Source organism: Tyto alba, unplaced genomic scaffold (genome assembly GCF_018691265.1).
Source record: "Tyto alba isolate M040663 unplaced genomic scaffold, T.alba_DEE_v4.0 Super-Scaffold_1000006, whole genome shotgun sequence".
Lineage (NCBI taxonomy): Eukaryota > Metazoa > Chordata > Aves > Strigiformes > Tytonidae > Tyto > Tyto alba.
This window is the reverse complement of record NW_024881272.1, coordinates 28,188,132-28,214,813: the sequence shown is the minus strand read 5'-3', so window position 1 is coordinate 28,214,813 and position 26,682 is coordinate 28,188,132. Positions and strand designations below refer to the sequence as shown.

Sequence of the window (26,682 nt, the reverse complement as noted above, 5' to 3'; positions counted from 1 at the left end):
ACTTGGACCTTATTTCATCATCTTTGTTTTCACAGAAGATGACTGCTTGCCAGGATAATGACTTGTGTATATTACTGTAATGAGAGTTATTCTAACATTTGATGAAAGATGCAATAGTTATTTGGGCTGGATAAGGTTTCCACTTTTTTACACAATTCCATTGATTATTGAACAATTAAAAGTACATATTGATGTTTCTTTCTGTTGTGGCTTGTGAGAATAGAGCGTTCATGTATTCCTGTTCTTAAATATGTAAAATATACCTAATATTTCTTTACTGAAACTGGACATGGAGAACAGAACAATCTCTTTTCCTAATACACTTTTTAAATGAGTTGTGTTTCACAGGAATTCGTCACTCGACCTTCTGCATTTTGTCATTGGATGAATCAGCAGCTATGTTTCTAGTTTAAGTTATTCCAGAGGAGAGTTAAATATTAAAAAAAAAAAAAAAGCAGTTACAAAAACAGATTAAAAGTTTTTTAAAAAAGAAAAGAGAGTGAGAGGAAGAAGAAACATCTAGGTTCTTTCATGGGACCAAATACATAGACTGGAAAGTTGCTTAAGTCTTTTGGTATTGCCATTCATGGGCAGTAAGGAGCCTCCTCCTTTTCTTTTATCCGACAAGTTGATGTAGAAGGAAACACTATTTCTAAACCATCTGTAGTGGCTAAGTTCAGTTGACTACCTGCTGTTCTATTGTTAGCTTTTCTATTTAATTCTCTAGTTTCTTTTATTTTACAATGACAAAAAATTGCAGTGTAGTTGCTTTTGAAAAACTGTGTTTGAGGGCTTTTTTATGACTGACGATCAACAGCCATGTAATTGCTTTGTTGTGTTTTACTAAAGAAATCTATTAAGTAGCACAACTTTGATACACTAGTAATAAGAGTTTGCAGGTTACAGAGACACCTGTGGTGACCAAAGCGACAGAAGCTGCTTATTAGAAAGAGCCTGTACAGCTGTGTCCTATTAACTCCTTATGACACTTCTTAAAAGACAAAATAAAGGGCTTGTTTAAGGCTTTATAGCTATTTTCAATGAACCTAGTCACCGATTGTGCTGTACGATAGGGTTTTTAAGCCTTAATTTTTTTGCTTTCTAATAACAACAAAGAAACTGTCATATTAACAGTGAGGTCAAAAAATAGTAAGGGGTAAACAAGGCATGCTGGCTTGAATTAGAGTAATTTCTTGGTTGTGTTTAGTGTCACATCCTGCTCCTTAGACTGTGGTTTCTTCAGAGGGAGCATGATGCTTCCTTCTCCCTTTGGAAAGTGCCAACACACTGTGGGCATTCCCATAAATAAATACTCAGTACCTCTGTTTAATTACTACCCTTCATTATGTGACACAATGACAGTGGTGTTGGAGCCTATTCTGTTCTGTATCCCTATGAATACAGTTGCAAATAGCTTTTTATTTGAATGGTGAGAAGACAACAGCAACAACAAAAGGAACTGCTTTTTGCATGCTGGTGTAGCCCAAGAGCAACTTATTTGTGCTGTTACAATTGCCTTAGTGGAAAAGCCAGGGCAGGAAGGCAGAGGAATCAGGCCCACTTTATTTACAGCAATCAATAGGGTCACCTTGATGTCAGTAGTAAAAGACAGGTTTTTAGTACTGTAGCATGACATGAATAAATTCAAACAGATATAAATACATTCCTCGTACAAGCCAAAAAATCTTGAATATTCTGATTTTTTTCTTGCTCTTTGCTGTCCTCTTTCTGACATCTTCGAATGTCATTCTGTTCCAAAACCAGTCTTAATAATGGTTTCCATTTTTCTCATGAATTAAATGAGGGTCCGTCCTGAACACTGTAGAACAAAAACAGCTCCAAAATCTTGTTATTTTTCCTGATTTTTAATATGTTTGTCTGACACTGATGTAGGGGCTCATTTTGAATCCTGCATTACTGTACACTAGCGCTCTTCAGCTGGAATCTTTTGCTCTTGTTCTTCAACACCCGTTACCACAGTGAAGAGAGCTCTGTAGGTAGGACTAGAAGTAAAATGCTGCATGCAAGCGCCAGGGTAGGCTGCTGGCAGAAGTGCAGGAAACAAGCATTATGACTTTGTGAGTCAGATTTTTTTGAAATTTTTGAAGTACAGTCACCCAGGACTGTTACTTTGTCAAACTGAAGGAGAACTCTAGTTAATACAGTTAAGAGAATGTTTTGGTTTGGCTTCCACAGCTTTTAATTGCCTCTGACATAAGGTTTGCAGGAAAGGGAGCAATTACTTTAGGTAAGTGCTACAAAGTATTTACTAGAATAAAAAAGGGAGAATTACTGTTTACTAGAATAAAAAAAATATATTAAAGGGCACAAAATAATACAAAATAATTAGCCTTCATTTAGGAAAATAATGTGGTGGTTTTATAATACTCTTAAGGAATCTATGTGAAATCTTTATCACCTATAGTTTAGACTTTAGTGAGCAACTGTTTGGAATATTCTTTTAATTTATGTTGCCCATGGTCAAAGGAGGAAACAAACCCACAAGGCCAGAGATATCTTTTACTTTTTTGTTATATTCCACTCAGTTTGGAGAGAATCATGAGCTTAAAAGTCACTGTTTCCATTGCTCGCTATGGAGATTTGCTGCCATGTCACTCCGAACAGCAGAAATACGTTTTTGAGAGGTGTCAGGGCAGAAGTAGTGGTGTTTGACAGCAGCGGTGTTGAGAATTCTGGCCCTACCTTTTGGTCGGAGCATGCAGCTGCAGCAGCTTGCCAGCTGTGTCCGGCCATCACACGGGCTAAACGATTCCTCGGGTTTCCAGAGAGGTTGTGGGATAGATAAGCAGGAGAGCCAGACACAGCAGCTATAGGTCTGGCACTTTCTGACTTCAAAGAGTTGATTAAATACCATTATTCTAATATAATTATGTGCCTGTGTATGGGAGGTGTATATATATATATGTATGCAAGCACATGCCTAACTGTTTCTGTTAATTCATCAATATACACTAATATATTTGTATTGAGGACAGATATATAGTAAATATATATATACATACATATTTATCTACACACATACACATACCCTATGTTTGTACATACGGTGTTTACAAACATAGATTATGCACAATATTAACACATTTCCAATGTACATAAAGTTTGCCAAGGAAAGCAATGCCCAAACCATGAAACAGTGATTTGAATGCCTGTAGCAGCTTTTTAGCTTTTGATATCATTACCCTTGGGCACTGTGTTTCAAGGTGTTCCCAACTTTTCTCAGCTCTGATGACAGGTACTTGTTAGTTTTAATGTTCAAATGATAGTTTTTCATTTTGCTTAAGCTTAGGAAGGAGTTAATGGGCTAAAGCGCTTCTCAGCAGCAGGTTGTCTTCACCTGCAATTTCCGTCATCAAGTAATTAGCCATATTCACAGTTGCTGACCCTTAATACTAACCTACTGAATGATGCATGCCTGGATGAAGACCAGTTGACCATATTACCCCAGCTCCCCAATCCTATTTGATCCTTCAGCAAATATATTGCAGGTGTAGGGTCTGTGAGAGCTGGACTCGGTGAGTTAATTTCTCACTGCCTCTTCAGGGGTGACCGTAGATTCTGTGTATGTTGCTTGCAGAACTGTTGGATGTGTTCTTTAGGCACTAAATCCTTAACAGGTTTCACAGAACAGTGTGAAAACCTTTTCTATTGTATTTTGCAATATTTTATTTAATTTACTTTAATAGCGATACAGTGCCACTCAATAAAAACAGGTCAAAAGTCTAATTAATGTTTAAAAAATAAAGGTTCTCAAGCACCAGGCGAGTTTGTCATTTTCTGTATGGTTTGTTTTGAGGAGGAAGAGGAAAGAAGGTGAGGAGGGAACCCTTCTGTTTCATGATTACATCCCACCCGCTCATTTTCTCCTTTTCTCCTTTGCTTTTGATTTTAGTGGCGGTCTTAACAGAATGTCAAGATCAATTTGCAGCATGGTTTGACTCAAGGTTTGCATTCTGCCAGCAGCGATTGTCCTAACAAACAATGCCGTGTGTTCTTGTAACTTCAGAAGCTTTTAGAAGGCTCATGGCAAGGGCAGCATCTAATGACTTTATTAGTGTAGGGTTTCAAAATGGGCTCAGTAATTGTTCGCATCTCTTTGTCATCTAGTCATAATTACTGCATAGTATTGTTTGGGGTTGCACTTGTGAATAGTTTCCTAATAGCACTGAAACAAAGAAAAAATGAAAAGGATAAAAGGTGATTGTCTCTTTAGATGGAGAACAAAACAGCCTGTATTTAGATGATGGTTAAACTGTTTATTATACACCCACCAGAAAAGGTAAACTATCCCCGCTTAAATATTTATGTGCTTCAAGGTAATTTCATGTTAGTAGTCTAAAAATGTCCAAATTTGGAAAACTAAAAACCAGCAGATAATGCAATTTAATCTGATTGTGGTTAGTAAAATTTGGATGTGTCCATAATATTAAGCTATAAATAGAAAGTAGTCTCTGTTGATGTGATTAATGTTTTCAGTGCATCATTTTATATGCCTGTAGTGATGCTTTAAGGTCATCTGAAAAAAAAAAAAAAAACAACGAAACCTTATTAAACCTACAGGAACTAACTAAATATTTGTAAACATCTATTTTAAGTCCCCGCTATGAAACCAAATCCTAAAGCAAGTTCTGTGCCACTGTACTGAAACTACAGCCTAGGTTATTAAGCTTGTTGAACAGAAAAGGTGAAAGAATGGAACTGTAGTGTCCTGTGCAAAAGAGGTGAAGGCAGAAGAACAGGCAGTCAAGACAGACTTGTTGGACTCTTTTGAGGAAGGAGAAAAGTCATTCACAGGTACATCTAATTGCAACAGTGAAGTCTAATGCCAGATGGAATTGAAGCTGTAGAAGAGTTTAGCTTTATCTATACATCTAAATCAACCGTCAGAAGAAATCACTGTGCTGGCAGAGTCCGAATGGTTTGTCCCAAAATGCAGCTGAAAGGTGTGAATGAATCTCCTTGGTACAGCAGGGTGCCTGATTGGGACAAAGGATCCTTGCAGAAGTACAGGTGCCCATCCTCTTCCTTTAGGATAGGATGACTCTGCTTGGGCCTCTCACCTCTCCTTTTTGTTACCCTTCTGACTGTCTGTGGGCCTTGGAAAGCTGCAGGTAACAGCATTCAGTCTGTGCCTGGCCCAAAGGTTCAACTGTACCTGCACCATCCCCAACCAATGGTTGTCTGATCTAATCTTTGGTGTGAGGGAAGTTTCTCAGTGTTTCTCCATAACTAATTCCAGTACTTGACTTTCACTCCCTTTAGGCAATTACCACTAATATTTAACTGAAGTTTCTCTTGCAGCAATCAATGACAATTATATCTTAGTTCACACAGTAGGTGGTTCTTTGGACTTAAATAGTGCTATTATGTTTTCTTGCAATTTTCCTAAACTAAGCAACTGTGATTCCTTCAGCCTTTCCTTGTAGCTTGTTCTTTTGTAGTCATTTGTTACTGCAGCCTTCGTATGGTCCTTCTGTAATTGGGCCAGATCTTTACTGATGCACTGTGCCTAAAACTGCCTTCTCAGTGCTAAATACAGAGAGATTATTTCATGTTGTACAAACCATGCTTCTGTTTACTCACTCCATTATGACGCTTGTCTTCTTTACATCATGACTTCTCCTCTTTCCTTACTGCTTGACTCTTATTCTATATTTGTGCAATGGTTCCTCCTACTTGGAGACTTTCATTGACCTTGTTGAATTGCATTTTACTTGTTAGGACATTTCTCTGATTTGTAAAGATTAATCTGAATTCTTTTGCTGACTTTCAGTGTGCTTGTAGCTTCTCCTATTTTACTAACATCTGTGAAGTAACTAAACATACTCTCTGTTCTCATCTAGGTTTTTATTAAATCTACCTGTAGCAAGCCTTGGATATTCCTTAGCAAATCATATATTACATGGCTTAATTTGGTAGGCAATAATCAAAACTACCACTGATATGCAGGTGCATATTGTGTCTTCCATTTTTAGTACAACATTTTAGCAAGGGATCAAGGTATACTTTATTTATACTTTTACCGATGATTTTGTTTGATGTCCAGTGGTATCTTAAAGGATGAATTAATGAGCTTCTAGAGGGATGTGTTTTAGACTAAACAGGGTTATAAAGTATTTACTTAATCAGTTTGAACCTTGCAGGATGAAATTAGGTCTTCCATGTTTTATCAAGTGATAGATAACCCACTCATCTAGGCTTTACTCTCACATAAAGAAAAAGTGGGTAAAATCATGCTTTTTACATCTGAATCACTGGATAATTACCGTGTGGATACTAAAGAGGGTATCCACATGGTTTGATTCAGGCTGCTTTATAGGTTTTTAAACCATGCATCGTATCTGTTGCTCATTCCCCTTTGTGTTTGAGTCAACAGCTATGACCCTACCAATGTAAGACATTAACTCTGTATTATGGAGACTATGAATAGCAAGCTTATTTTAATATACCATTTCATGATCTCAGCTTTTAATTTTTTTTTCATGTAAATACCTACTACAAAAATGTTATTTTTATATTAACATTTTAATGAGTCTTATGTTGTCTTTGCACAGTATATAATTATTATTAAAAATAATCAGAAATCTTGCATATTTAATAATCATCATTGTTTTCTTCATGCTCAAGAAAAGTTACATTTTTTTTACACCCATTTTTGAAGTTTTAAAGTTTCTTAAAGTAAGGTTGGCCTTGGGAAACATCTAGCCATAAATAAATCACGCTTTTTTTTTTGGCCTAAAATCCATCCTGGTTGTGGACTGAACACCAATTCAGATTGAAAAGGAATAGATATTTTAGAAGAGGTTATCAGATTTTGCCCTGCTCCTGCTTTTTGAGCAGGACTTCAGGCTGAGATGATATAGCAAAAAACATCTCCGAGGCAGCCTTTCTGTTACAAAGTCCTTTGCAAGAAGCATAGTGGGCACCATGTGCCAAAGGGCCTCATTTTAGGAAGAATTTTCCTGAGGTTTTCCCACCGGTGTGTAAAAATTAAAAGTAACTATAGGAATATTTATATGAGTATGACTGTAACAAATAACCAGATCTCTGTTATTTATGTTGGTACTGAAAATAAGGAAAATTTGATCTAAAATCCTATGCAATTTTAATATTTATTTTAATACATTTTATCCATACATTTGAGAGCAGAGTTCTTTCTGTATGGAAGAGAATTTGCACTTTAATGCACTAAACAGATTTGCTAATAAGGTCATTAATTAATCTTAAGGTGCTTGGGAGAGCTTAAGAAAAGCAAAAGCAAAAGAGAGCTTTCAGTGTTTGTTTGAACATACAAAAATATTAAAAATGTAGCATGAGGTATCCCTCTGCACATTCCAGGGGTACACTATGTACGATACTCAGCTTCCTCTGCATTAGTTTCCTCTGCAGGTTTACTTGATTAACAAAAAAGAGCTAAAATTAGCATTTCAGATTCAGTTACTCTTTCTGCAACTATACTATGCCATGACTGCTTGACATTTTTATTTTATTCATAATGTTTTGAGAAGATAGATTAATTTGGGGGTGTACACAGAGCTATTCATCCTATTGGATTGTGTCTTCAGTTTGATTCCAGTAGTTAAATGAAAATTGATACTACTCAATGCCTGTCCTCATTGTGGTTAATATTTGGTTTCAGTGATGACTGGCAGGTGATGTCCATGTCTTTCAAAGCCAGGCCAGTTGCCACTTTTCAGAGTGGAAAGAGAAAGGAGACTGAATTCCTCTGCTCTTTTAGTGTCCTACTGGATCAAGGCCAAGGGCAGCAGGCATCAGTGCTGCATTGCACTGTGATTTTCAATGGCAATGCAGAGGACTCTTGCTTAGAAGCATCAATTTTTTGCTAAGGTCTTCCTTTAATTCCTTTTCAGTTCTTCAATTCTTTGTAAATTCTTTCTCTACCAGGTATGAGTAGGAGTCACTTTGAACCAGTGCACACTGGAAAATACAAGGTGACAGTTTGGGAGCCAATGAATGCCTCTGCCTTGTGCCCCCTTTAGGGACTGTCACCAGAGATGCTTTTAGCTTACTAAATTGTTTAAGTTGAAATATTAAAGGAATATGTACATTTTTGTAAGGTATTTAACATCATAGCTTTTTTATTTGTTTGCTCATATTCATGGTGTGGTAGGAAGGGATCTTGCGTAGTCACGGATCCAAACTTCATATGGACAGGATCTACTGCAATCAATAACAAAAATATGAAACAACATAATATGTGAGCAGGAGATATAATGACTGGTATTATCTCACTGTTTCTTTATGTAATGATGAAACACAACCCGTCAGGAACAGCTGCCATCTCCCACCGAAGGGTGGCTTTCTCCTTTGGCCGGCCCCTCCCTACAGGCAATACATATTTTGTGGTGTAAATAGGTATCATACAGATCAAAAGCTTTCCAGAGATTAAAAATATTGAGCTCTGAGATCAACCCTTTTGATGATTGGCACTCTGGGAAGAGGTGGCAAGTTTTATTGTTAAAACTTAAAAGCTGCATGTTCTCACAAAAACATATTATTGCTAAACCTCAACATTTACAAAGTTCTACATAGTATATGTGAGATCAGGAGCTATGGTGGACCACAGACGTAAGCTGTAATAAGTATTCCCTTTGGTTTTGAGTATCAGTAATATTTTAAACTTTTTTCAGTAAATTTGTAAAGCTGATGTTTTTTCATAATTGTCTTCTAGGACCTTTTTTAAAGTAATATGAAATAAATTGTACTTTATAATAAAATTGCAAAAAGATTATGCCAGGAATGTATTTTAATATAACATGTCACATATTAGCTGATAGTGAATGATAACATTCTTCTCTGGGAAACTAATGTGCTACAAATATGGTAACTGTACAGATTATCTCAGAGCATACGCGGAGGGAGAACTGCTGTGCAGTGATCAGCAGCCCCCCAAATTAACATCTTCATTTCAGCAGAATAATTTTTCCAGTGTGCTGCTTTTAACTAAGGAGTGAACTATGTCTAAGAATTAATACCTGTTCAATCTACATTTTAAAAATAAGAAAAAATTGTAATTTTTTAAGGTTTTTTTTTCTGTATTTTTCAAGCCGTGGTCAGTGTCCCTGTTTATTCTGTAGCTTTAATAACTGCCGGTTTCATTGCTAGCAAGTCATGAAAGAAGTAAATGAATTATGCTGTCTGCCAAAAATATTACTTTTCTTAACTTTATTCCTGTAACTTTTGAGATTACTTTTTTTTTAATGGATTTTTCCTTCAGTAAATGCTTTTTTGCCTTTCTTGTACTTCTCCCTCCTTGAATATTTTTGTAATTTAAAAATAAAAGGACTAGTAGGGTGCCATTTGCCCTCCCTTTCTGGCAGCATTCCTCTATTTCCACTTTTGGTTGGAGATCACAGTAATCCAGCGTGTTGTGGAAAACAGTTCTCCTGGAGGGACATCTGGCTCTTTGATGCGCTCCACAGGCAGTTCTATTGGCAGCTCTGGAGATGCCACTGAAAGATCTGGTACACTTCTGTTTAAATGAAAGTAAGAAAATTCATTGTTAGTGATGGACAGAGTAAGATACAGGTTATTGCACCAAATTGTTTTGGTCCTACTCACATACTTCTGACAGTAAATATTAGCAGAGAGGAGATTTTTATTTTTTTGCTGGATATGAATGTGGAAGAAAGTAAAAAGTTCTGTAAATACAGAATCAGTAAAGGCAGAAAAAGGAAAAAAAATGCGAAATTACTTAAGTGGTTGCAAAATCTGTTAAAAGGCACGAGAAAAACTGAATGGGGATCATGAATGAAAATTCAGTTCCTACCCATCTGGTAAAATGAAAAGAAGAGACATGTTACAAGTAATTGCTGGGCTCCTACCACTGATGCAGCAAAGAGCATGTCCGTGAGTAATTGTTGGTGAACAGGAGTTACACGGTGTAGGTGTTGGAGATTGGTGCTGCTCTCTCTTTATTCTGTGTTGTATCGTTTGACTACCTTCACATTTTTTGTTGACTTTACTACATTATAGTTCAACAGACAAGTGGGGTCTTGCTTGGTTCCAGAGGGCAGGATCTGTTTTGATGGCTCATGTTAGTGAGAAGAGTTTCTCGTGTGTATTCACTCTGCTCTGAAGATAGGTATTGACAACCACCAGCTGGTCATTCATCCCCCACGAACGTCCTCATTGCAGCTGCCTGTGCTGTAGCCTGGACATTCATTATTCAAAATTGGAAGTGCTGGGATGAAGAGGTATTTCTCATTCCTCCCCCAAGAAAGAAAAAGGCTGCCTGATGGCAGCGGTGGCAAATGTGTGGCACTGGGGTCAGAATTGTTGTGAGCTGCTCTTGTAACTGGTCCGTGGGCGAGCTGGCTGCTGTCCCTGTGAGCTGAGCAGATTGTGACAGCAGCAGAGGAAGGGAGGCGATTCGAAAGAGCAGGGTGGGTGGCACCAGTGGCTGTAAGAAGTGGCCCAAGAGATAAAAAAAAAAGCACCATGATGGGAGATGTTGGCATCTTTTCTGCTATCACTGAACCAGGAGAGTATATGTACCCTTACAACAGCCTGGCACAACACGTCATCTTCTGAAGGCAGGGAGTTGAAACCCGTTCCCAGTCTTGATTATAGATGACCCCAAAGTATCATAATCTCTTAGGTTCTATATAGTCAACCAGAAGTTTCACATACTAAAATTCATCTCCTGCAAAAAAATTATTTGGGAAATCTTTTAACATACTGAAATACAGACGTCATTCAGAATTGTCTATGTACAAAACTCATCCATAATAAACCATATTTTGAGACTGAGTTATGGGTTGACTAAATATAGAATTGATTAAAAAAAAAAAAAAAAACAAAAAACAAAAAACAACCTCAAACCAACACCTTTGACTAGTGCAACTAATATTGTAATAGTCTCTTTAGTTTTGTTCCTCCTAACATTTTTCTCTACAGCTTTTTTTCACCTCCAGTTAAATATTTTGTTTTCCCGTGAAACTTGAGTGGTTTTCTGTAGTGTGTTGAAGACTGTTAAACAGTTTTAATACACAAGTTTCAGGAATTCAGCTCGATTGTCCACTGTCTTTATTACTTCCAGGAGTGAAACCATGAACTCGTATAAGTAATTTTGCTATGGAAGATCATCATTGACTTCTCAGAGGCCAAGATTTCACTTACATATTCCCACCTCGAAAAACAAACATCAAAAAACATTATTTAGCTTAAGAGTATATGTCCAGACTTTACAGACACTTTATTTTATCTTTACCAGATGGTATGTCTTTATGTAGCTATTTCTGATACAGCAGTCTCTATTTGGCATTTTTGACATTGTCTTTCGGTGTGATCATTCTGAATTACAAAAGACAGAGGACCGAGGAGACAAGGAAAGGTATTTGCCAGTAATATTTATGGCTCTGAAATACTTGCTAGGTACCCCTGTTCATTGTCTTCCATCCAACTATGGCCAGAGTTACACTACAAATTGTCTCTGAGAAGGTTTTTTTTTTCATACTTCACATACCTCAAACGAGCTCAATATTGTACTCATCAGGCTTATCAATTTTTAGCCAGTTTATTAGATACAATATATATTGATTTAAAAAATTGCAATTTTGAATCTTTTCAGTATCTTTGAGAATAAAAATTACTTGGAGTGCTTGACATTTTAATGCAGTTTGTCTTTTCAAATAGATTTGGCTTCTAATGCATGTGACAACAGGACTTTGCTCTTCAGTTAGAGCATACATTTCAGAGTAGTTGTTACCTAAAATATTATCATAAGGCATAAGAAAACACATGATTTAAGTTGCCTTTCATGAACATAATTAAGAATTAATAAGCCTGTACCAGTGGCTAGTCCTCAGAATTTCCACTGTTTTGCCTTTTGTGACCCGTGTTATTAAAAGTCCATTATTTTTACAGACTTTATTAAATTGGATCTTATTAAAGCATTCTATATTTGCATTTGGTCTTTCATAATTCATTATTATTATGACATTTACTTTTTACCATCAGATCTGAAAACATATCATAAGCTACCCTTTTCTCTTGAAAGAAATGCTAATTTCAAACAGTCCTCTAATGGAAGAGAAAAGCTTTATCAGTTTTTTCATTTATTCAAGATCGTGTTAAGAATACTAATGCTAGACTTCTGTATGCTAATATCCAAGAGCTTTTTTGGTCAAAAGCTTAGAATTATTGTTTTTTAGACCACACTGTTAAGTATCTCACTGACAGGGCACTACTACAAAAGAAAATACCATTCTGAAGCACCACGTTTTAATTCTGTGACCAATAAAAACAATTCCTTGATCTTTCATTATTAAATTATGTTGCCTTATGAAATTATACTATTTTTATACTTCTCCATGTTTACTACATTATGGTACTACTTAGTTTTCTTTAGAAGTTTTTAACGATTGATTTAGCATTATTATTTAGGGGAGGTTAGTTTTGAATGATAGCCTGCAGAATAGGCTAGAGTGTAACAGGAAATGGAATTCCCCATCAGTTAAATCACTGTCTCAACTGGTTATAATTTCAACAATCTGGGGTCTATCATATTTGTAAGAATTTAATGCAGAAGCCTAGATGTTAAACAGTAGATAAGCGTTAAACTGCTGGATTTAGCATAATGATTTCCTAAAAACTAACTTCAAAAACACCTCTACAATATTAACTTTTTTCCCCCCACACACATAGGTTTCTGACAATGTGCACTAGACACTTCGGGAGTGTTGTAGCCCAAACAATTCGAACTCAGAAGACAGACCAGTTTCCACTTTTCCTTATTATTATGGGAAAACGATCATCTAACGAAGTATTGAATGTAATACAAGGTACAGTTCTTGCTTTATATTGGAAGTATTCCTTATGTGAATATTGAAACTGTTAGAAGACATCTTTGCTAACCATTTCTTTTTTAAAATGTTCAGAATATTAATTTATTGCACAAAAGAAACTTTCAGTTGCCGCGATATAAATAGCTACTATTCATAAATGTTTTAGTTAACATGGTATTGGAGATTAAAGTTGCCATGACTGTAGTAGAATCATAGTTTATGTTTTTCATTTTTTTAAAGTAGAAGCCAAATTTTCTAAGTAAAGAGCTACACTTAGTTTTTCTATTTTATATCCAGATATATCCCTGATTTCCAAAAGGTTTTGGCTGCACTTTTTGTGTAGTGCCAGAATGCATTTAGTTCTTTGCATGTAGTTTCTTGTTAATATGTGGACCTCTGTTGTATGTAGTGGCTAATATTTGAACATGAGTTGATTTTTCAGGCTTGCTGGCAGTGTTGAGACCCTAAATCGGATCAGAATTTAAATTACTAATATAATTTCACATAAATTAAGATTTCTGGCTTACATGAGCTGTTCTTTCTGGCATAACCATTCCTCTGATATCTCTGACAGCAAGATGACTTAGATGTGGAGTGATGCCCTTTGACTGCTGTTTTCAGTAACTCTTCAAATTAAAATACATCAAAGAATGGCTGCCTCTCATTTCTTCTGCTTTCTCCACAAGTTTTCCTTCATGACACTGTGTCCTCATTTATTTATTGCTTATATCTAGCAATCTTTATTCTAATCTCCTTATTTTCCTGAGGAAATTCAGCCTCAGGAAATACTGCCTTCTGCAGACATCATTAATGTTTCTTTCTGCATATGGGATTAATAATTTTCTTGAGGAATCTGCAGTGCTTCTCCTTCCTATGGACAAAGTTGTTAATTTTGCATGGATTTTTCTCCTTAGTGCAAGGAACAGCACAAAACTAATTCCTGGTACTTCTGTCACTTATAAAACTTATTTTGTACAAATAATCTTATAAATACATTTTCTTGATCTTACAACTCTGCAGCATAGTTCAGCACCTCAGTTATCCCACTGAAATTGGTGGTGCTTACTGCCTGAAATTAGTTAAATGTCTTAGCAACTTGGTGACTCAAAGTCATAATACAATGCAGCTTTATATTATAAAATAATCAAAATTATTTCATTGCATTCATTAATTTTTAATGATTTGTCAAGTTTAATGCAATCTTTTGAACTAAATTAAGCTAAAGTGACCATCTATTGCAGCCTTACTTAAATTTTCTTTTAACAAAAATCAAATGTACTCTTCTTATTATTTTCCCATGAATTGGGACGCTGGTATCTTTTGACAATATGCCCTCAAACGAATGGTAGTCTCTGAAGTCACGCGTGTTGGAGCATGCAAGAGAACATTTTCTGCTAAGGTAGCCAATGCTAGAAATGGGAACAATGAGGGCCTTTCAGGGCTGGGTGAGAAGGCATGTTTACAGAAGAGATACAACAATATAGGAACTTAAGTCCCAGTGGCATTTATTGAAATGCAGACTATCTGAGTTTGCTTTCGATTTTTTTTTTTTTTTCTGGGGTTGGAAACTATTGGGACAGTTTTGTTTTCTTTAGTGGTACTGTAGCTTCTGGTTAGTTTACTCCTTTTAAAATTTTGACCAGCATCACCTAGATGTAAATCTAGCTCTTCTTGGTATTGTTCTGATAGAGTCCAAAGGCCGTTTACGCTGCCCAGTGTCAAGAGTTTATAGTTAGACCTTTTAGCTGCCATGACAAGTGGTTCTAATGGGTAGTCTAGTCTTCAGTTTAGGAAGAGAAACCAAAGACTGAGTGCATCTTGGTAGGAAATTAAACTGATTTTTCAGTCTCACTGAAGACTGGAGGGATGCTGGTAGAAAAATGTGAGGAGGTATCTATTTTCCTATGCATGTGCTGTATTCCTTGATACATACAGATGACTTACTTTTCCGCTATTATCAGCTTTACAAGTTTTATCAGAAGTAAATACACAGAAGAGAATACATTATAGTATTTGAAATTTTACTACTTGTTATACCTGAATAAAAATGCATGTGCACACATCGCTGTATTCTGGTTTTTTCCATTTTTTTAAAAACAAATCCGCTTGGATGCTGCTGCCAACATCTTACCTTTTGTTACCTGACTAAGCACTTGCTTCAGTCTCCCTGATGATACCTAGAAATTCTAAAACTGTAAAATCAATTTTAAGTCAGGGGACCCCACATATATTACTTTGCTTTAACATCAGTGACTAAAAGAAAAAAGTAGAGTTATTCCATGCAAGCACAAAAACAATTGTTCAGATTTGAACCACCTAAAATTTTAGCCTATGATCAACATTTGTTTGTAAAAACAATTTTGGATTTTCAGTAAAAAGGCAAACTAAAAGCATTCTGTTGAGATACTTGCATTTTCTACTCTGTCTTTTTTTCTTAAGTCTGGCTATTTCTTGCAGATTAATTCTAAAATGACTTCTTTTTTGTTTAATAACTTTAATGATATGAAGTTCAGCTCTCTTCCTTTGTTGCTAGGTAACACAACAGTGGATGAGCTAATGATGAGGCTGATGGCTGCAATGGAGATCTTCAGTGCCCAGCAGCAAGAAGACATAAAGGATGAGGTGAGCATTGAAAGTTACTGCAGATACCTGCTGGCTTCCACAAATCACTGGGGATGCAAAATTAGCCACGTGTTTCTTTAGCCAATGAAGTTGGGTGTAATATGTTTTAGTGTCTCTTTCATCAACAGAAATTAAAAACGTTAAGACTCCTTTGTGTATTTATTTGAGGGTCGCAAAAAACCTCCTTCTTACTGGTTTTGTAATTTTTCAGTTTGTTTCCTTTTTCTGAATATTAGTCATGAGTAACCTTTTACATTTACAGTGGTATTATAGAGCTTAATATGCTCATACAAGGAAATGACAATCAGATTTTTTCCCAATGACCAGCTCCAAGTCATTGGTAGAAAACAAAAAATAGATTGATATGTCTTAAAGGTGTACGTTTAAAAGGGTATTGAAAAGCAACCTTAACCAGAATGATGCCAGTACTGAATCACCATTCAGAACAATGCAGAATGGGTAAGTCATGACAAGACTTTTCAAAAACAGTGTTTCAATTACACAGAAGTAGACACAGTGAGGTATACAGTTGAAAGATGTTTATCTGTTACTCTATAAATTGAGAGTGACATTTTGGAGTAATGAAGTACTTAGGAATTTATAATAATAGTTGTGTTGCCATTCAAGATTATTCTTATCCTGTTGTATAGACATTGATTGACAATAATTCACTAAACACATTCTTCACATTTAAATCTTGTGTCTCATTAGTATGAGATTTACCGATTATGGTTATAATAATATGAAGGCATGGTACCTGCACAGTATCTGTAGTTCATTTTTTCTTCTTTATTTATGTTACCTGTAATTCACTGGTAAAGAAATTTACTTTAATTTTGTTAATACTGAACACAAATTTTAATATGAGGATTACAACTAAAATCCAAGGCACAATATAATTGAATTTTTTATTGCATTTTAACAGGAATATGTCAGGTATGGGGGTTTTTTTAATGCTTTAATAAGAAGGTAAAATTCACATCACAGATGACTTCCAAGTAAACATTCAGAACTGAAAAACTATAAAAGCTTATAGGAAGAAAGCATAAGGAAAGAAAAGCATATAAAGGCAGAGAGATAAGAACAAATAAGCAGCAGGAGAAGGTACTAGAAGTAGGAGTGATAGGGTTGCAACAGAGGGAGGAACAGGAGACCAGAACAGTTGTCCAGAGCAAGGGACATTAGTATTTAGAAGAGAAGAAGTTGCGGGCACATGACATACTGATAGACCTGTCCTAAGAGGATAAAACCAAGTGAATTTGCAACTGAGAAACAGCTGGGTGTAAGGGAAACAAAGCTTAAAGAAGACTTGGTAGCCTTGAGGCCATGATCACAGGAGCAGGAACTGGTTCTGCATCCTGAGCTGCTGTCAGTCCTTCACTAGATGGTCAAGAACAGTGACAGTCCTGTAACATATGTCCCAAGAGTGGTGATGTGGATGTCTCCAGACTTCTTACTCCAAGTTCTCTACCAATGTAGGGAGAATGGAAGATTAATTTTTATATATTCCTCTAAAAATCTACTTCGGTCCAAGTCTTCTGTAGTCTTTTCTCACATTTCCTTTTGTTTGTCACTGAGCGCACTGGTGACATTTCTTCCCCAATGGGAGTTTTTCTAACACACTTTGACATTCAGAAAACTAATGGAAAATTTCATAAACTTTGGGGGCAGATTTCCACATGCTATGGGTTCTATACACAAATAGAATATTTACTTATACCTTGGCTTCACTTGTTACAAGCACACTGAAAAGGTGATCTCAGACACTTTCACCTTTGAAACAGGAAGTTTAAAAACAAAAAATAACCTCGCTTTATGAAATTACTATTCCAGAGAGAGAGTATTTGACAAGCAGTCTGTACTCAATAGAGGACTTTAGCCTGAAAAAAAAAAAAATACTGCCTTTTTGTTGTTTGCTACATAACATGTAGCTTTCTTCTAAGTCTTGTACTAGACAACTTCAAGTGTTCAAACACCAACACCTTTGTTTTTAAAGATCTCATTGCAGTTGGTGCAATTGTTTCCTAAATATTACAATAGCAAACAGGATACAGAGTCCGGTTTCTGTTACTGTTTTCTTTATAACACCACTAAGTCATCATAAAACCACAAGAAGATAAGCAGAAAATTCTTTTGTGTTTTAAAACGAGAAGTCATCTACATAGCTCTGCTGTAAACAGAAGTGTGTGTGAGAGGGAAATAGAACTGGAAACACTTGTAAATAACAGCATGAAATCACTAATGAGTCAGTTTATGCAGCTGAACTCCTCCACTTTGGATTTTTAACTTGCATGCACATGAAAGCTTCCAACACAGCTGTCGCGTACTTCTGTTCAGCACAGCATGTTTTGCAGTGCCCTCTGATGGTTATTTCGGTAGAGGATGACTGTTACCACTGCCAGCTCTGGCACAGGTGTTTGCGTTGACTGTGGCTGTAGCTGCTCAGGCATCGCTTTGCAGTCAGACCCCTGTCACCCATCATCAGCTGATGGGGTGGGCAGGGTGCTCAGAACAGCATCACTGACTTATCTCACCTGAGCGAAGCGAGTCACTTCATTAGCTGGTGGTAATAGTATGGTTAGCTAAATGCTGTGCTTTTATATCCATGTATTAGTAAAATTTACTGGTGTAGCCTCATAAAATTTTAATTAGGCAAATTTGGAGTGTATTTCTATAATGTCAAGTGCTAAAATAATGTCATTTAACCAGCAACTGGATTTAATTTATAGATTTTTATATTGTATTTGATTAAGCTTTTTCTTGCATAATTTCCAAAGAAATACCTTAAAAACATTGAGAAGTGTATGTGTACTCATAGTAATCCAGCCTACCTATCTTGAGGTATGGTGGTGTGTAATTTAGGCACCCATTTTCTCTCCCAGACTTTCTTAAAGGGAGATCAATCTGCCATCCCATTCTTTTCTCAGCCCCTCCAAGGCTTCTGGGTCCATCATGAGCCATTGGGCCTGTTGCTGCCTGTCAGCCGGGTTGACCAGATGACGGTTTGGAAACCTCACGTGTCTTTTGGACCACGCTGTTGACGTGCCACTGTATATACATGGTCTAGCTGTCGTGCTGTCTGCTTTTATAAGTTTGCAACTTAAATTGCCATAGGAACAAGTCACAAATAATAAAATATGATCAGCAGTGTACTGATGATGTGCTTATGTGGCAGTTCTGGTAAGAAGTGGCCAATGGGTAATTAAATGATGGGTTCAGTGGCATCAACAGCAGCAAGGCCAGTTGGCTGGGATACAGTCCCGCCCTCACCAGGTCTTGGGTTTGGAGTCCAATCTCAGGTTCTGTATGCAGAGCCACTCTGAGGCTACACTAGTGAGTTCATACAGCTGATGGTCATATTTTGCTTTTCTAACCACATTTGCTCCTCTGGCCCACACTACAAATGTTGGTACCTCAACTGCTGTTCAGGCAGTGGGGTTGGGGATTTTTGCAAAGAGGAAATGAATGCCACTAAGGAGTTTCTCCCATAAGCAAAGGAGGGTATCTCAGAGCAGGAACAACCGGCCTCTGCCACTGTTGACCGAGGCGTGAACTGAGATTTTTTGGGGACTGACTTTGAAAAGAGCACATAGTGTCAGTGCCTGGTGCTGCACTTAAGAAAACAAATAATAATTGTAAAATATTGTATGACCTGGAACGTCCATTTTTAAACACTCTGCTAGCTTGCTTACTTTAATTGGATAGTTAAATAATCATCTCAGCATGGCATGATGGGCCCACATAGATCCATGTTAGTTCCTTTGTGAGATTAATGTGAAGAGATACGTGATTAAATCCTGGCATTGCAGCGCAACACACCTGTTCTGGGCTGATCCTGAACATTTTTTTCTCCATTGCCTGAGGAGGAGGCTTCTCAAAGGATTACAGTAACACTTTTTGACAAGCTTATACAGGGTGGAGTTTCCATGTAATGACAGGACTCATTTGATGATGTCTCAGTAATGCATTCTTTTTATTTTTGCTGTCAACATTTATTACTGTAGAAGCATTGACTGTTACACAGCTGGTCCAACTTGTCCACATTTAAGTAACAGTAGGTCTCTCATCGTGTTTATTTTTGTCATTACGCAACACTAGCACTCCTCCTCTCAGATGAGACTTCAAGTGGAATTGTAATACCGATAGTCGCTTCAAAAACCTTCTTATTTTTACAAATACCAATTAAAACCTTCAATTCACTTTAAACTATGTCTGCTGACACATTGTTTTACTGAGTGCAAAAGAGGAATACTTAAGAATTTTTAAACTTGAAAAACTGTTGTAAACAGACTCTGACTGAAGATAAACTGTAGAAAAATGTAGACCTGCAGTCACCATCTTTGCTCGCTGATCTTAGGTGACATCTCTTCTTCCTACAGCGTGAGGAAAATGTAGGTTCTTCCTGACTAATATCTGGATGGGGATTTAAAAAATATGTAAAAGTAAACAAAAACTCCAAACCAGTAACACAAGTTCAGCTTTTTTCCCCTGCCACAGCTCTTTGTAAGAGTATGCTTGTGTGTTCATCCCAGCACTCTCTTGTGTTAGATGGGGCTTTACTGGCCAAATGTTATTTTCATAACTTTGCAGTAGGAAGCCCGGTATCACCATGCCTTCCTCCTTTTCTGCCTCACTGATGTCAAATGTAAGGGATTTCCTTTTTCTTTTTTTTTTTTTTTTTAATATATATGTATGATAAATTAATAGCTTTAGCTTCCAACACCTTTTTCTTCCAAAGATATATCTCACAGCCACAAAGGAAGCTAAAGAGGATTGGTCCTACGGCATTTTCTCCTAATCTGTGGTCTGTTCATCTCTCCTTCTTTCTGATCAGTTCCTTTTCTCTGCTCCTTACCTGCAGTTGTGCTCTCCAGTCAGAGGATGCCTTAAGTGCTTCCATCGGCTGTGCGGGAGACCCCTGCAATTTCTGTTTAGGCACTAAATCTCCCATTAAAATCAGTAGAAATTAGGCATCTGAATACCTTTGATAATCTGTGTTCCATCTAACACTGTCATGTGTATCATGGTATATAGTATTTGCACAACAGGAGGTTATGAGAATAAATACATGAAATTCATTAAATTCCAAAGCGCAAAAGCATTTTGGTGATGACAGCCATCTAACGAAGATTGTGATTTAACCCTTCAAAAATCCAATTAGCACATTTACTAATTATTACTAGTTATAACTAATTAAACTACAGTAATCAAAATTTATTTTATTAAATTTTCCAATTTTGCATTTGTAATATGATAGCACCCCAAACGATTGGTTTCCCATTGTGCACTTCACTGCACTGACACACCAGCAGATATAAGTGTCACCTTCGAGAATTTACGGTCTGTTTTGAACTTTGACAAAATGCAAGGTAGTGGCAGAGGAAAGAAAGATAATAAAATTAAAATATCTTTAGTTCAGGTGGGTTTGCAGCAATACATGTTGATGGCTCCAGTCACTGAATGTTCACTAAGTTTCTCTCAAACAGCAGCTTCCCCTGCTGTACAGCCCAGGTGGGTAGATTTTGTAGCAGGACTGGCTGGCTCATTTCCCATGAAAGTCACTGCAGGACTGCTTCTTGAAGGTTTTGGGGTTGCTTGCTTTCTTGCCATTTAAGGTAATTCCCAAAAATCAGTATCTGGAACTGGGCTTTCAGCCTTTGATATAGCCAGGCAGGATCCTCCGGTGGTTCTGTGTTGTTCTGCCCTGTCCTGCCTCCCTGCCTGTGGTTCTGCCACCACAGAAACATTCATTTGCTTTGTCTTCATCATTCTCACATGCCTAACACATTCTGTGTACACTTCTTTTTCCTTCCATATATTCCCCATCATGAATGTTTAAGTTATACAATGTGCAAGTCTGTCATCTTAGTGAGTCAAATTAATGCCTTTCTTGCAGTGGTTTGTTTGGACAAAGGGGTGTTTCTCTTTAACACTCCCATGAATAGCCTTAAGCACTTGCAGATTTTAATTTCAGGAGTGGTTCAGTGAAATGAACTGTCTTTCAGATAAGCATTCAACATTTATATATACACTTTTTTTTTTTCTTTCTTTCTTTCTTGTAACAGCTATTTATTCACTGATGCTCAGAGAAATGTCTTCTGCTCCTGGTTATCTTCTCAAGTTCTGCCTTGTCTGGTTTTACTTCACAGTAAAACTGATTCCAGAGGGCAATGGGGAATGAAGTATAACACATCTCCATGAGACAGATCAGGTGCAAAGCTGATTCCTGGAGTTGAATCATTAAATCCTACCTTCAGAAACAACAACAATAAATTAAAAGCAGCCCAGATGGGCCAATGCTGACTTTTCCGGCAAAATATCCCATCCAAAAAGCCAAATGTATTGTGTATTTTTTCCCCTGTAGAATCTACAGGAAAAGGGGGCATTGCTATTTTAAATGCAGTCAAGAATCCCTTTTTTTTTCCATTGTCCTGCATCTGAAAATGCCTGCTATTAGGTGCTTCAGGGATATCTTCAAGAAATGGTTTAGAGAATAATTATTGGAGTTCTCCTAAATTTCTTCTTAACCTTATCTGCAAGTTTTTTGTAGTCTTGGAGCTCTGGATATTACTCAAGAGAAGGTTTCATCTGGTCCATTGTAACTATCTCATGAATATCAGCGTTTACTATTTTTGTTATGACTTTGCATCTGTAATAGGCATGACAGCAAAGAAAATCCATATCTGAAGAATACATTCTGTGGATAAATGCAATTTTTTTTTAAAGTATTGAGCTTTCCACTGGATAAATGTCCTCCGTATTGCTCCGTTGTCAAATTGGGAAAGCAGAGATCTTTGACTTTTTCCCTTTAAGGAGCAAAGGATAGTTGTCCCCTCATCTCATGCCCAAAACCCCTGGGATGTGGATGGTTTACGTTCACGCCAGCCTTCAGTCACTGCTGTGGAATTCAGAAATGCTGGGTAACCCCTGTTTCTGATGAAGGCTTAAGTGGCCTGGGCTAAGCCATTGTCTGTTCACACCTTGGTTTCTTGAAAAAAGGAAAATGGCAATTTTGCCTTCATTGCAAAAGTCTTGTGGAGATGCATTTACTGATGTTTGGTTGATACTGCAATTTATGCAGGGTTTAACAAGTTGTCAGCTACCTCAAATTTTGTTGGTGATAACACCACTTTTTAAAAATTATTAGTGATATGGCTATTCTATTTTTCTTTATGTGTTCTTTGTTAGTGCAATGAAAGATTCTCTGCAAAATATTTTCCTCTGCTTTTCCTGTCACCGTTATGAATTTTCTTTTGTTGCTTTCTGGTGAACTTGAGTCATCCTCATATTTTGTATGGTTTTTCTAGAGGAAGAGATGACTAAAATAAAACTGCACTACCAAAAGGAGAACTTCTTGATCTAATGTTTAAAATTTGACCAAGGTGTAACTCTGAAGCAGAGATTATTACAATTTTGCCATAACCTCCATAAAGGAGGTGGTTCCTGTCAAGTGTGAGCAGTATTAACAAAACACAGAAGTAAGTACAAAGAGTCGTTTCATAGGATTACATCTGCTTCTTACCTAAAGAAATCTGGATTCCAGATTTGTTTCTAAGGTCTGTTTCAGTAAGAACAGTATTGTTTCAATGCAGTGCAGAGCTCATTGGCATGGTCATTTACTTTTAGATGTGGCTCACATATTTCTATGAGGACCAGGCAGTCATGCGTAGTAATTCTTCACATTCCTGACATCTTTTTCATAATCCACTTTTAGGATGATGATAACTGTGATAAATAGGGAGGAAAGAATTTTTTTTTTTTAAATGCCTGGAATTCATGTTTAGATTCTAGTTGTAGAATCTATAGCGTCAGTATTTTTTGCAGTTATCATCCAGATTATATAATTTAAACCTATTACAAAAATTCTTCAGTGAAACTCTCTGTAGGTAAATGAACCTGTGCTCATCACAAGTAACTTCTAATAACTTCCTGGAGTTTTCTAGATAGCTTGTAAAATGTAAAATAAAAGCCAGTACTCAGTTTCTTATAACTTCAATTAGTATATATATATTTTGAATGAATTTCAACAAATTTTTATAAACTTTTAATTATTTTTTTTGAGGGTTGTTTTGGGGTTGAGTTGGGGGGTTTTGTGTTTTTTTTGGGGGGTTGTGGGGGTTTTTTGTAAACTAGAGTAACTCGTATGTTAATTGCTAGCAATCTTTGATGAAGGAAAGAGCCTGTAGTTGCAATAATTGCATCTGATCTTTCAGTTTTCTTTCGGGCGTTACTGGACTTGTGTGACCTTTGAAATTCAGTTAGTGTGTGAAAATAGGTGTGATATATGAAGCTGCAAAACATGAAAGTTAAGTAGGTTCTCTCTGAAATAATTCTTAATATTTTTTTAAATGCTTGTCCTCTCACAGATTACCTGAAGTCCTCTTCCTTTAGTAAGCTGATTTGGAAAGATAGATTTGGTTCTCACCATTCTAAGATAAGTTTATGGTCTGCTTATGGAAAGTCTCAGTATAGATAGTACAAAACTTTTTCCTTTACTGTTACATTCCATCTATGAGAAGAGTTGGGAAAACCTCTGTGTATTCAAGAAGCTTTCCTCATTTTTGCATAACATAAAAATTAGTGCTGTTTAATTATTTAAACACACCCTCCTTCTCAGTGATTGAATATTAATGTAAGGTAGTTTCTGCTATCACATTTGAGTTAATTTTTTAAGGTATTCCATAGCACACAAAGCTTATCAAGGTCCAGAGAAGCCAGGAAGGGGAATGGGTTATTCAGTAGTTATTGTCCTTTTTACATTTTGCAAGAATTACTTCTACTCATGTCTTGGCTCTGCTGAACAAAGTGATGGTTTCTCTATCTTCTGTGAATGAAATTTAGGACACACTGATTGTAGAATAATCTTGGGTCCTGTTTCTATAAGGAAGAAGAGTTTCCTCTAAAAACATCTTGTTACTTTCCAACTGGAGGTTGTATACCTTTTCCTGCAATTTGTCCTTTCCTCTTGTGGCTGCATGCTTCTTTAGAGCTTTTTAACTACTAATATGTTAGAGTTTTGTTTGAGGAAATCTTGGCATGTTTGTGTGACATGATAATAACAGTTAACATCTGCTCCTCCCATTTAGAATTGAGTTTTTGCCAAATAGTGAGGTTTTGGGGAGAAAAATGATCACTTTGCAAAATAATTCCTTTATGTGGAATAAACCTGTCAGATGAATGGGAAAATCAACATAATTCTTTAAGGAGTAGGTAGTAGACTTCCATTTCTATGAAGTACAGGGGACAGATCACCCCAGTGCAAGTGCTGTGTTACTGGTAACTACAGGTGACTGTGCTGAGCCCACCAGCAATCTCACAGCTAAATCTCATTGATTTTGGTAGGGACCAGTGCAGCCTCTGCAGGGCTCTGGGGGGATTATAAGATGTAAGAGGAGTAAGCACAGGGGAGCAGGTGCTGCCGCTGGCTCCAGAGGCAGAGTATGAAGCTATTGATTGTACACTTTGCTTTATCAGACATCACTCCAGTGCAGTTATTCCAGCTTTCAGGGATATCCACTTCTTGATCCTCCATTGTGTGGGTGATGCCTCGCTTTGTCATTCGCGTATTTTTAGTAAACCTTTATTTCTTTGTGCTGTGATCGTTAATAAGATACTTTGCTAGTCTTGCTGGCTTGAAGTTGGCATGTTTAACCTCATGTTTTCTGTCTGCCTGCATCTGTCTATTTGAGACGCTTCAGAGCAGGACTTGCTGCTTTCCCACCTTTGTATAATGAACACTCTGAACCGAGGCCTCTGGATGATGTTTAATAGTCATGACCCTGGCTGGATCCTGCTTTTTTACTGAGGAAGGACCCTGGGAACAGGCCTGCTCTCGCAGGACAAGCCATTACCCGCTGTCAGTCTGAGCGGAGAGCAAATTAAAATCCAGGCTCGTCCCCCGAACTGGTGTCTGTCCATCCCTATTACAAGAGCATCCAAACTGTTGGCTGCAGGACGGAGAATCTCCCCAGCACCAGCACACACGAACCTTTCCGGCGCCCCACTCCCCACATGGCTGGCGCGGGAGGAGGCTGCACCGTTCCCAGGGTCTGCGCCGGCCACGGCCCTTGTACAGGCAGCGGGGCAGAGAGCCCTGGGGCCAGACCCAGCCCTCAGGCCCGGGCCTGGACACGCCAACCCGCTACGTGGCAGTTGAAACGTAGCTTTAGGTAAGTCGTAATTTTTAAAGCCAAGGTCGCCCTTGAGGCATCTCTGAACTCAGTTCTCCAAATATTTTGAAGTCACTGGGGTTAAAGAGTGCTGGTGAGCGTAAGGATACATATCATCAGTCCACGGTTTGCTGATATTTGTTGCTTTCTTTTTTTTTTTTTTTTTTCACTTTAGGATGAGCGTGAAGCCCGAGAAAACGTGAAAAGAGAGCAGGATGAAGCGTACCGCATATCGCTGGAGGCTGACAGAGCGAAGGTGTGTGCGGGGTGAAGCGATCGCATGGGTGTCGGGACGGGGATCTCTCCGCAGCTGGTGAAGTCTCTCTGGTGCCGGGGACTGCCCGCCCTCCCTTCTGCTCCTTAGATGAGGCGGTTGCTGTAAGAGCCATGATTGCCCTCAGTGGTTACAAAATGGCGCTAGGTACAGTCACTGGGAGGAGACTTGACCACACCTTTTTGCTAAAGCAGTCCTGGCCCTACTTAATAATACAAGTTGGGAAAGGAGTGATCTGTAAAAACCACTTAATAAATATCCTATTTCTTATATTAATTTCTACAGAAAATGTGAGAGGTTTCTTTGCTTTTATATAGCTAATGCACATCATTAAACACAGCTGTGGAAAGCAAGGTGCTACATGTGTGATTGCTGTTTGTGTTTATTAGAGGGAAGCGCAAGAGAGAGAAATGGCAGAGCAGTTTCGCTTGGAACAAATTCGGAAAGAACAGGAGGAAGAACGTGAGGTGGGTTATTTTATATTTTACCTTTTCTGACAACTTTTTGGATTCATGGAGCTTATGGACATTGCAAATTTCATTCAACACACACTGCAACTTTGATTCAAAGTGTACTTCTTACGTGAACATCAGGGGTTTTTAAATTAATTTCTTACTATATATATATATAAAACATAGTGCAGCTAAATCATTTTCATCCACTCGTTAATAGCTTTTCTGTTCCATCATCTGAGTCTGAATTACTGCCAGATATTAGATAGACCTGCTAACAGGAGATCCATGAAATGAGCTCCATAAATGGTGGAATCTTTGGGAACCTCTAACCT

General features: G+C 37.4%; 1 protein-coding gene across 1 annotated transcript in view; it reads left to right on the top strand.

The window, feature by feature from the left end:
• FAF1 (Fas associated factor 1) overlaps nt 1-26,682 on the top strand; it is a 172,935-nt gene that overhangs the window by 126,308 nt on the left and 19,945 nt on the right. The window contains exons 14-17 of the mRNA XM_042807570.1: nt 12,691-12,827; nt 15,364-15,452; nt 25,797-25,877; nt 26,285-26,362. Coding sequence (XP_042663504.1) covers nt 12,691-12,827; nt 15,364-15,452; nt 25,797-25,877; nt 26,285-26,362 — 385 coding nt within the window. The remainder of the gene's footprint in view (nt 1-12,690; nt 12,828-15,363; nt 15,453-25,796; nt 25,878-26,284; nt 26,363-26,682) is intronic.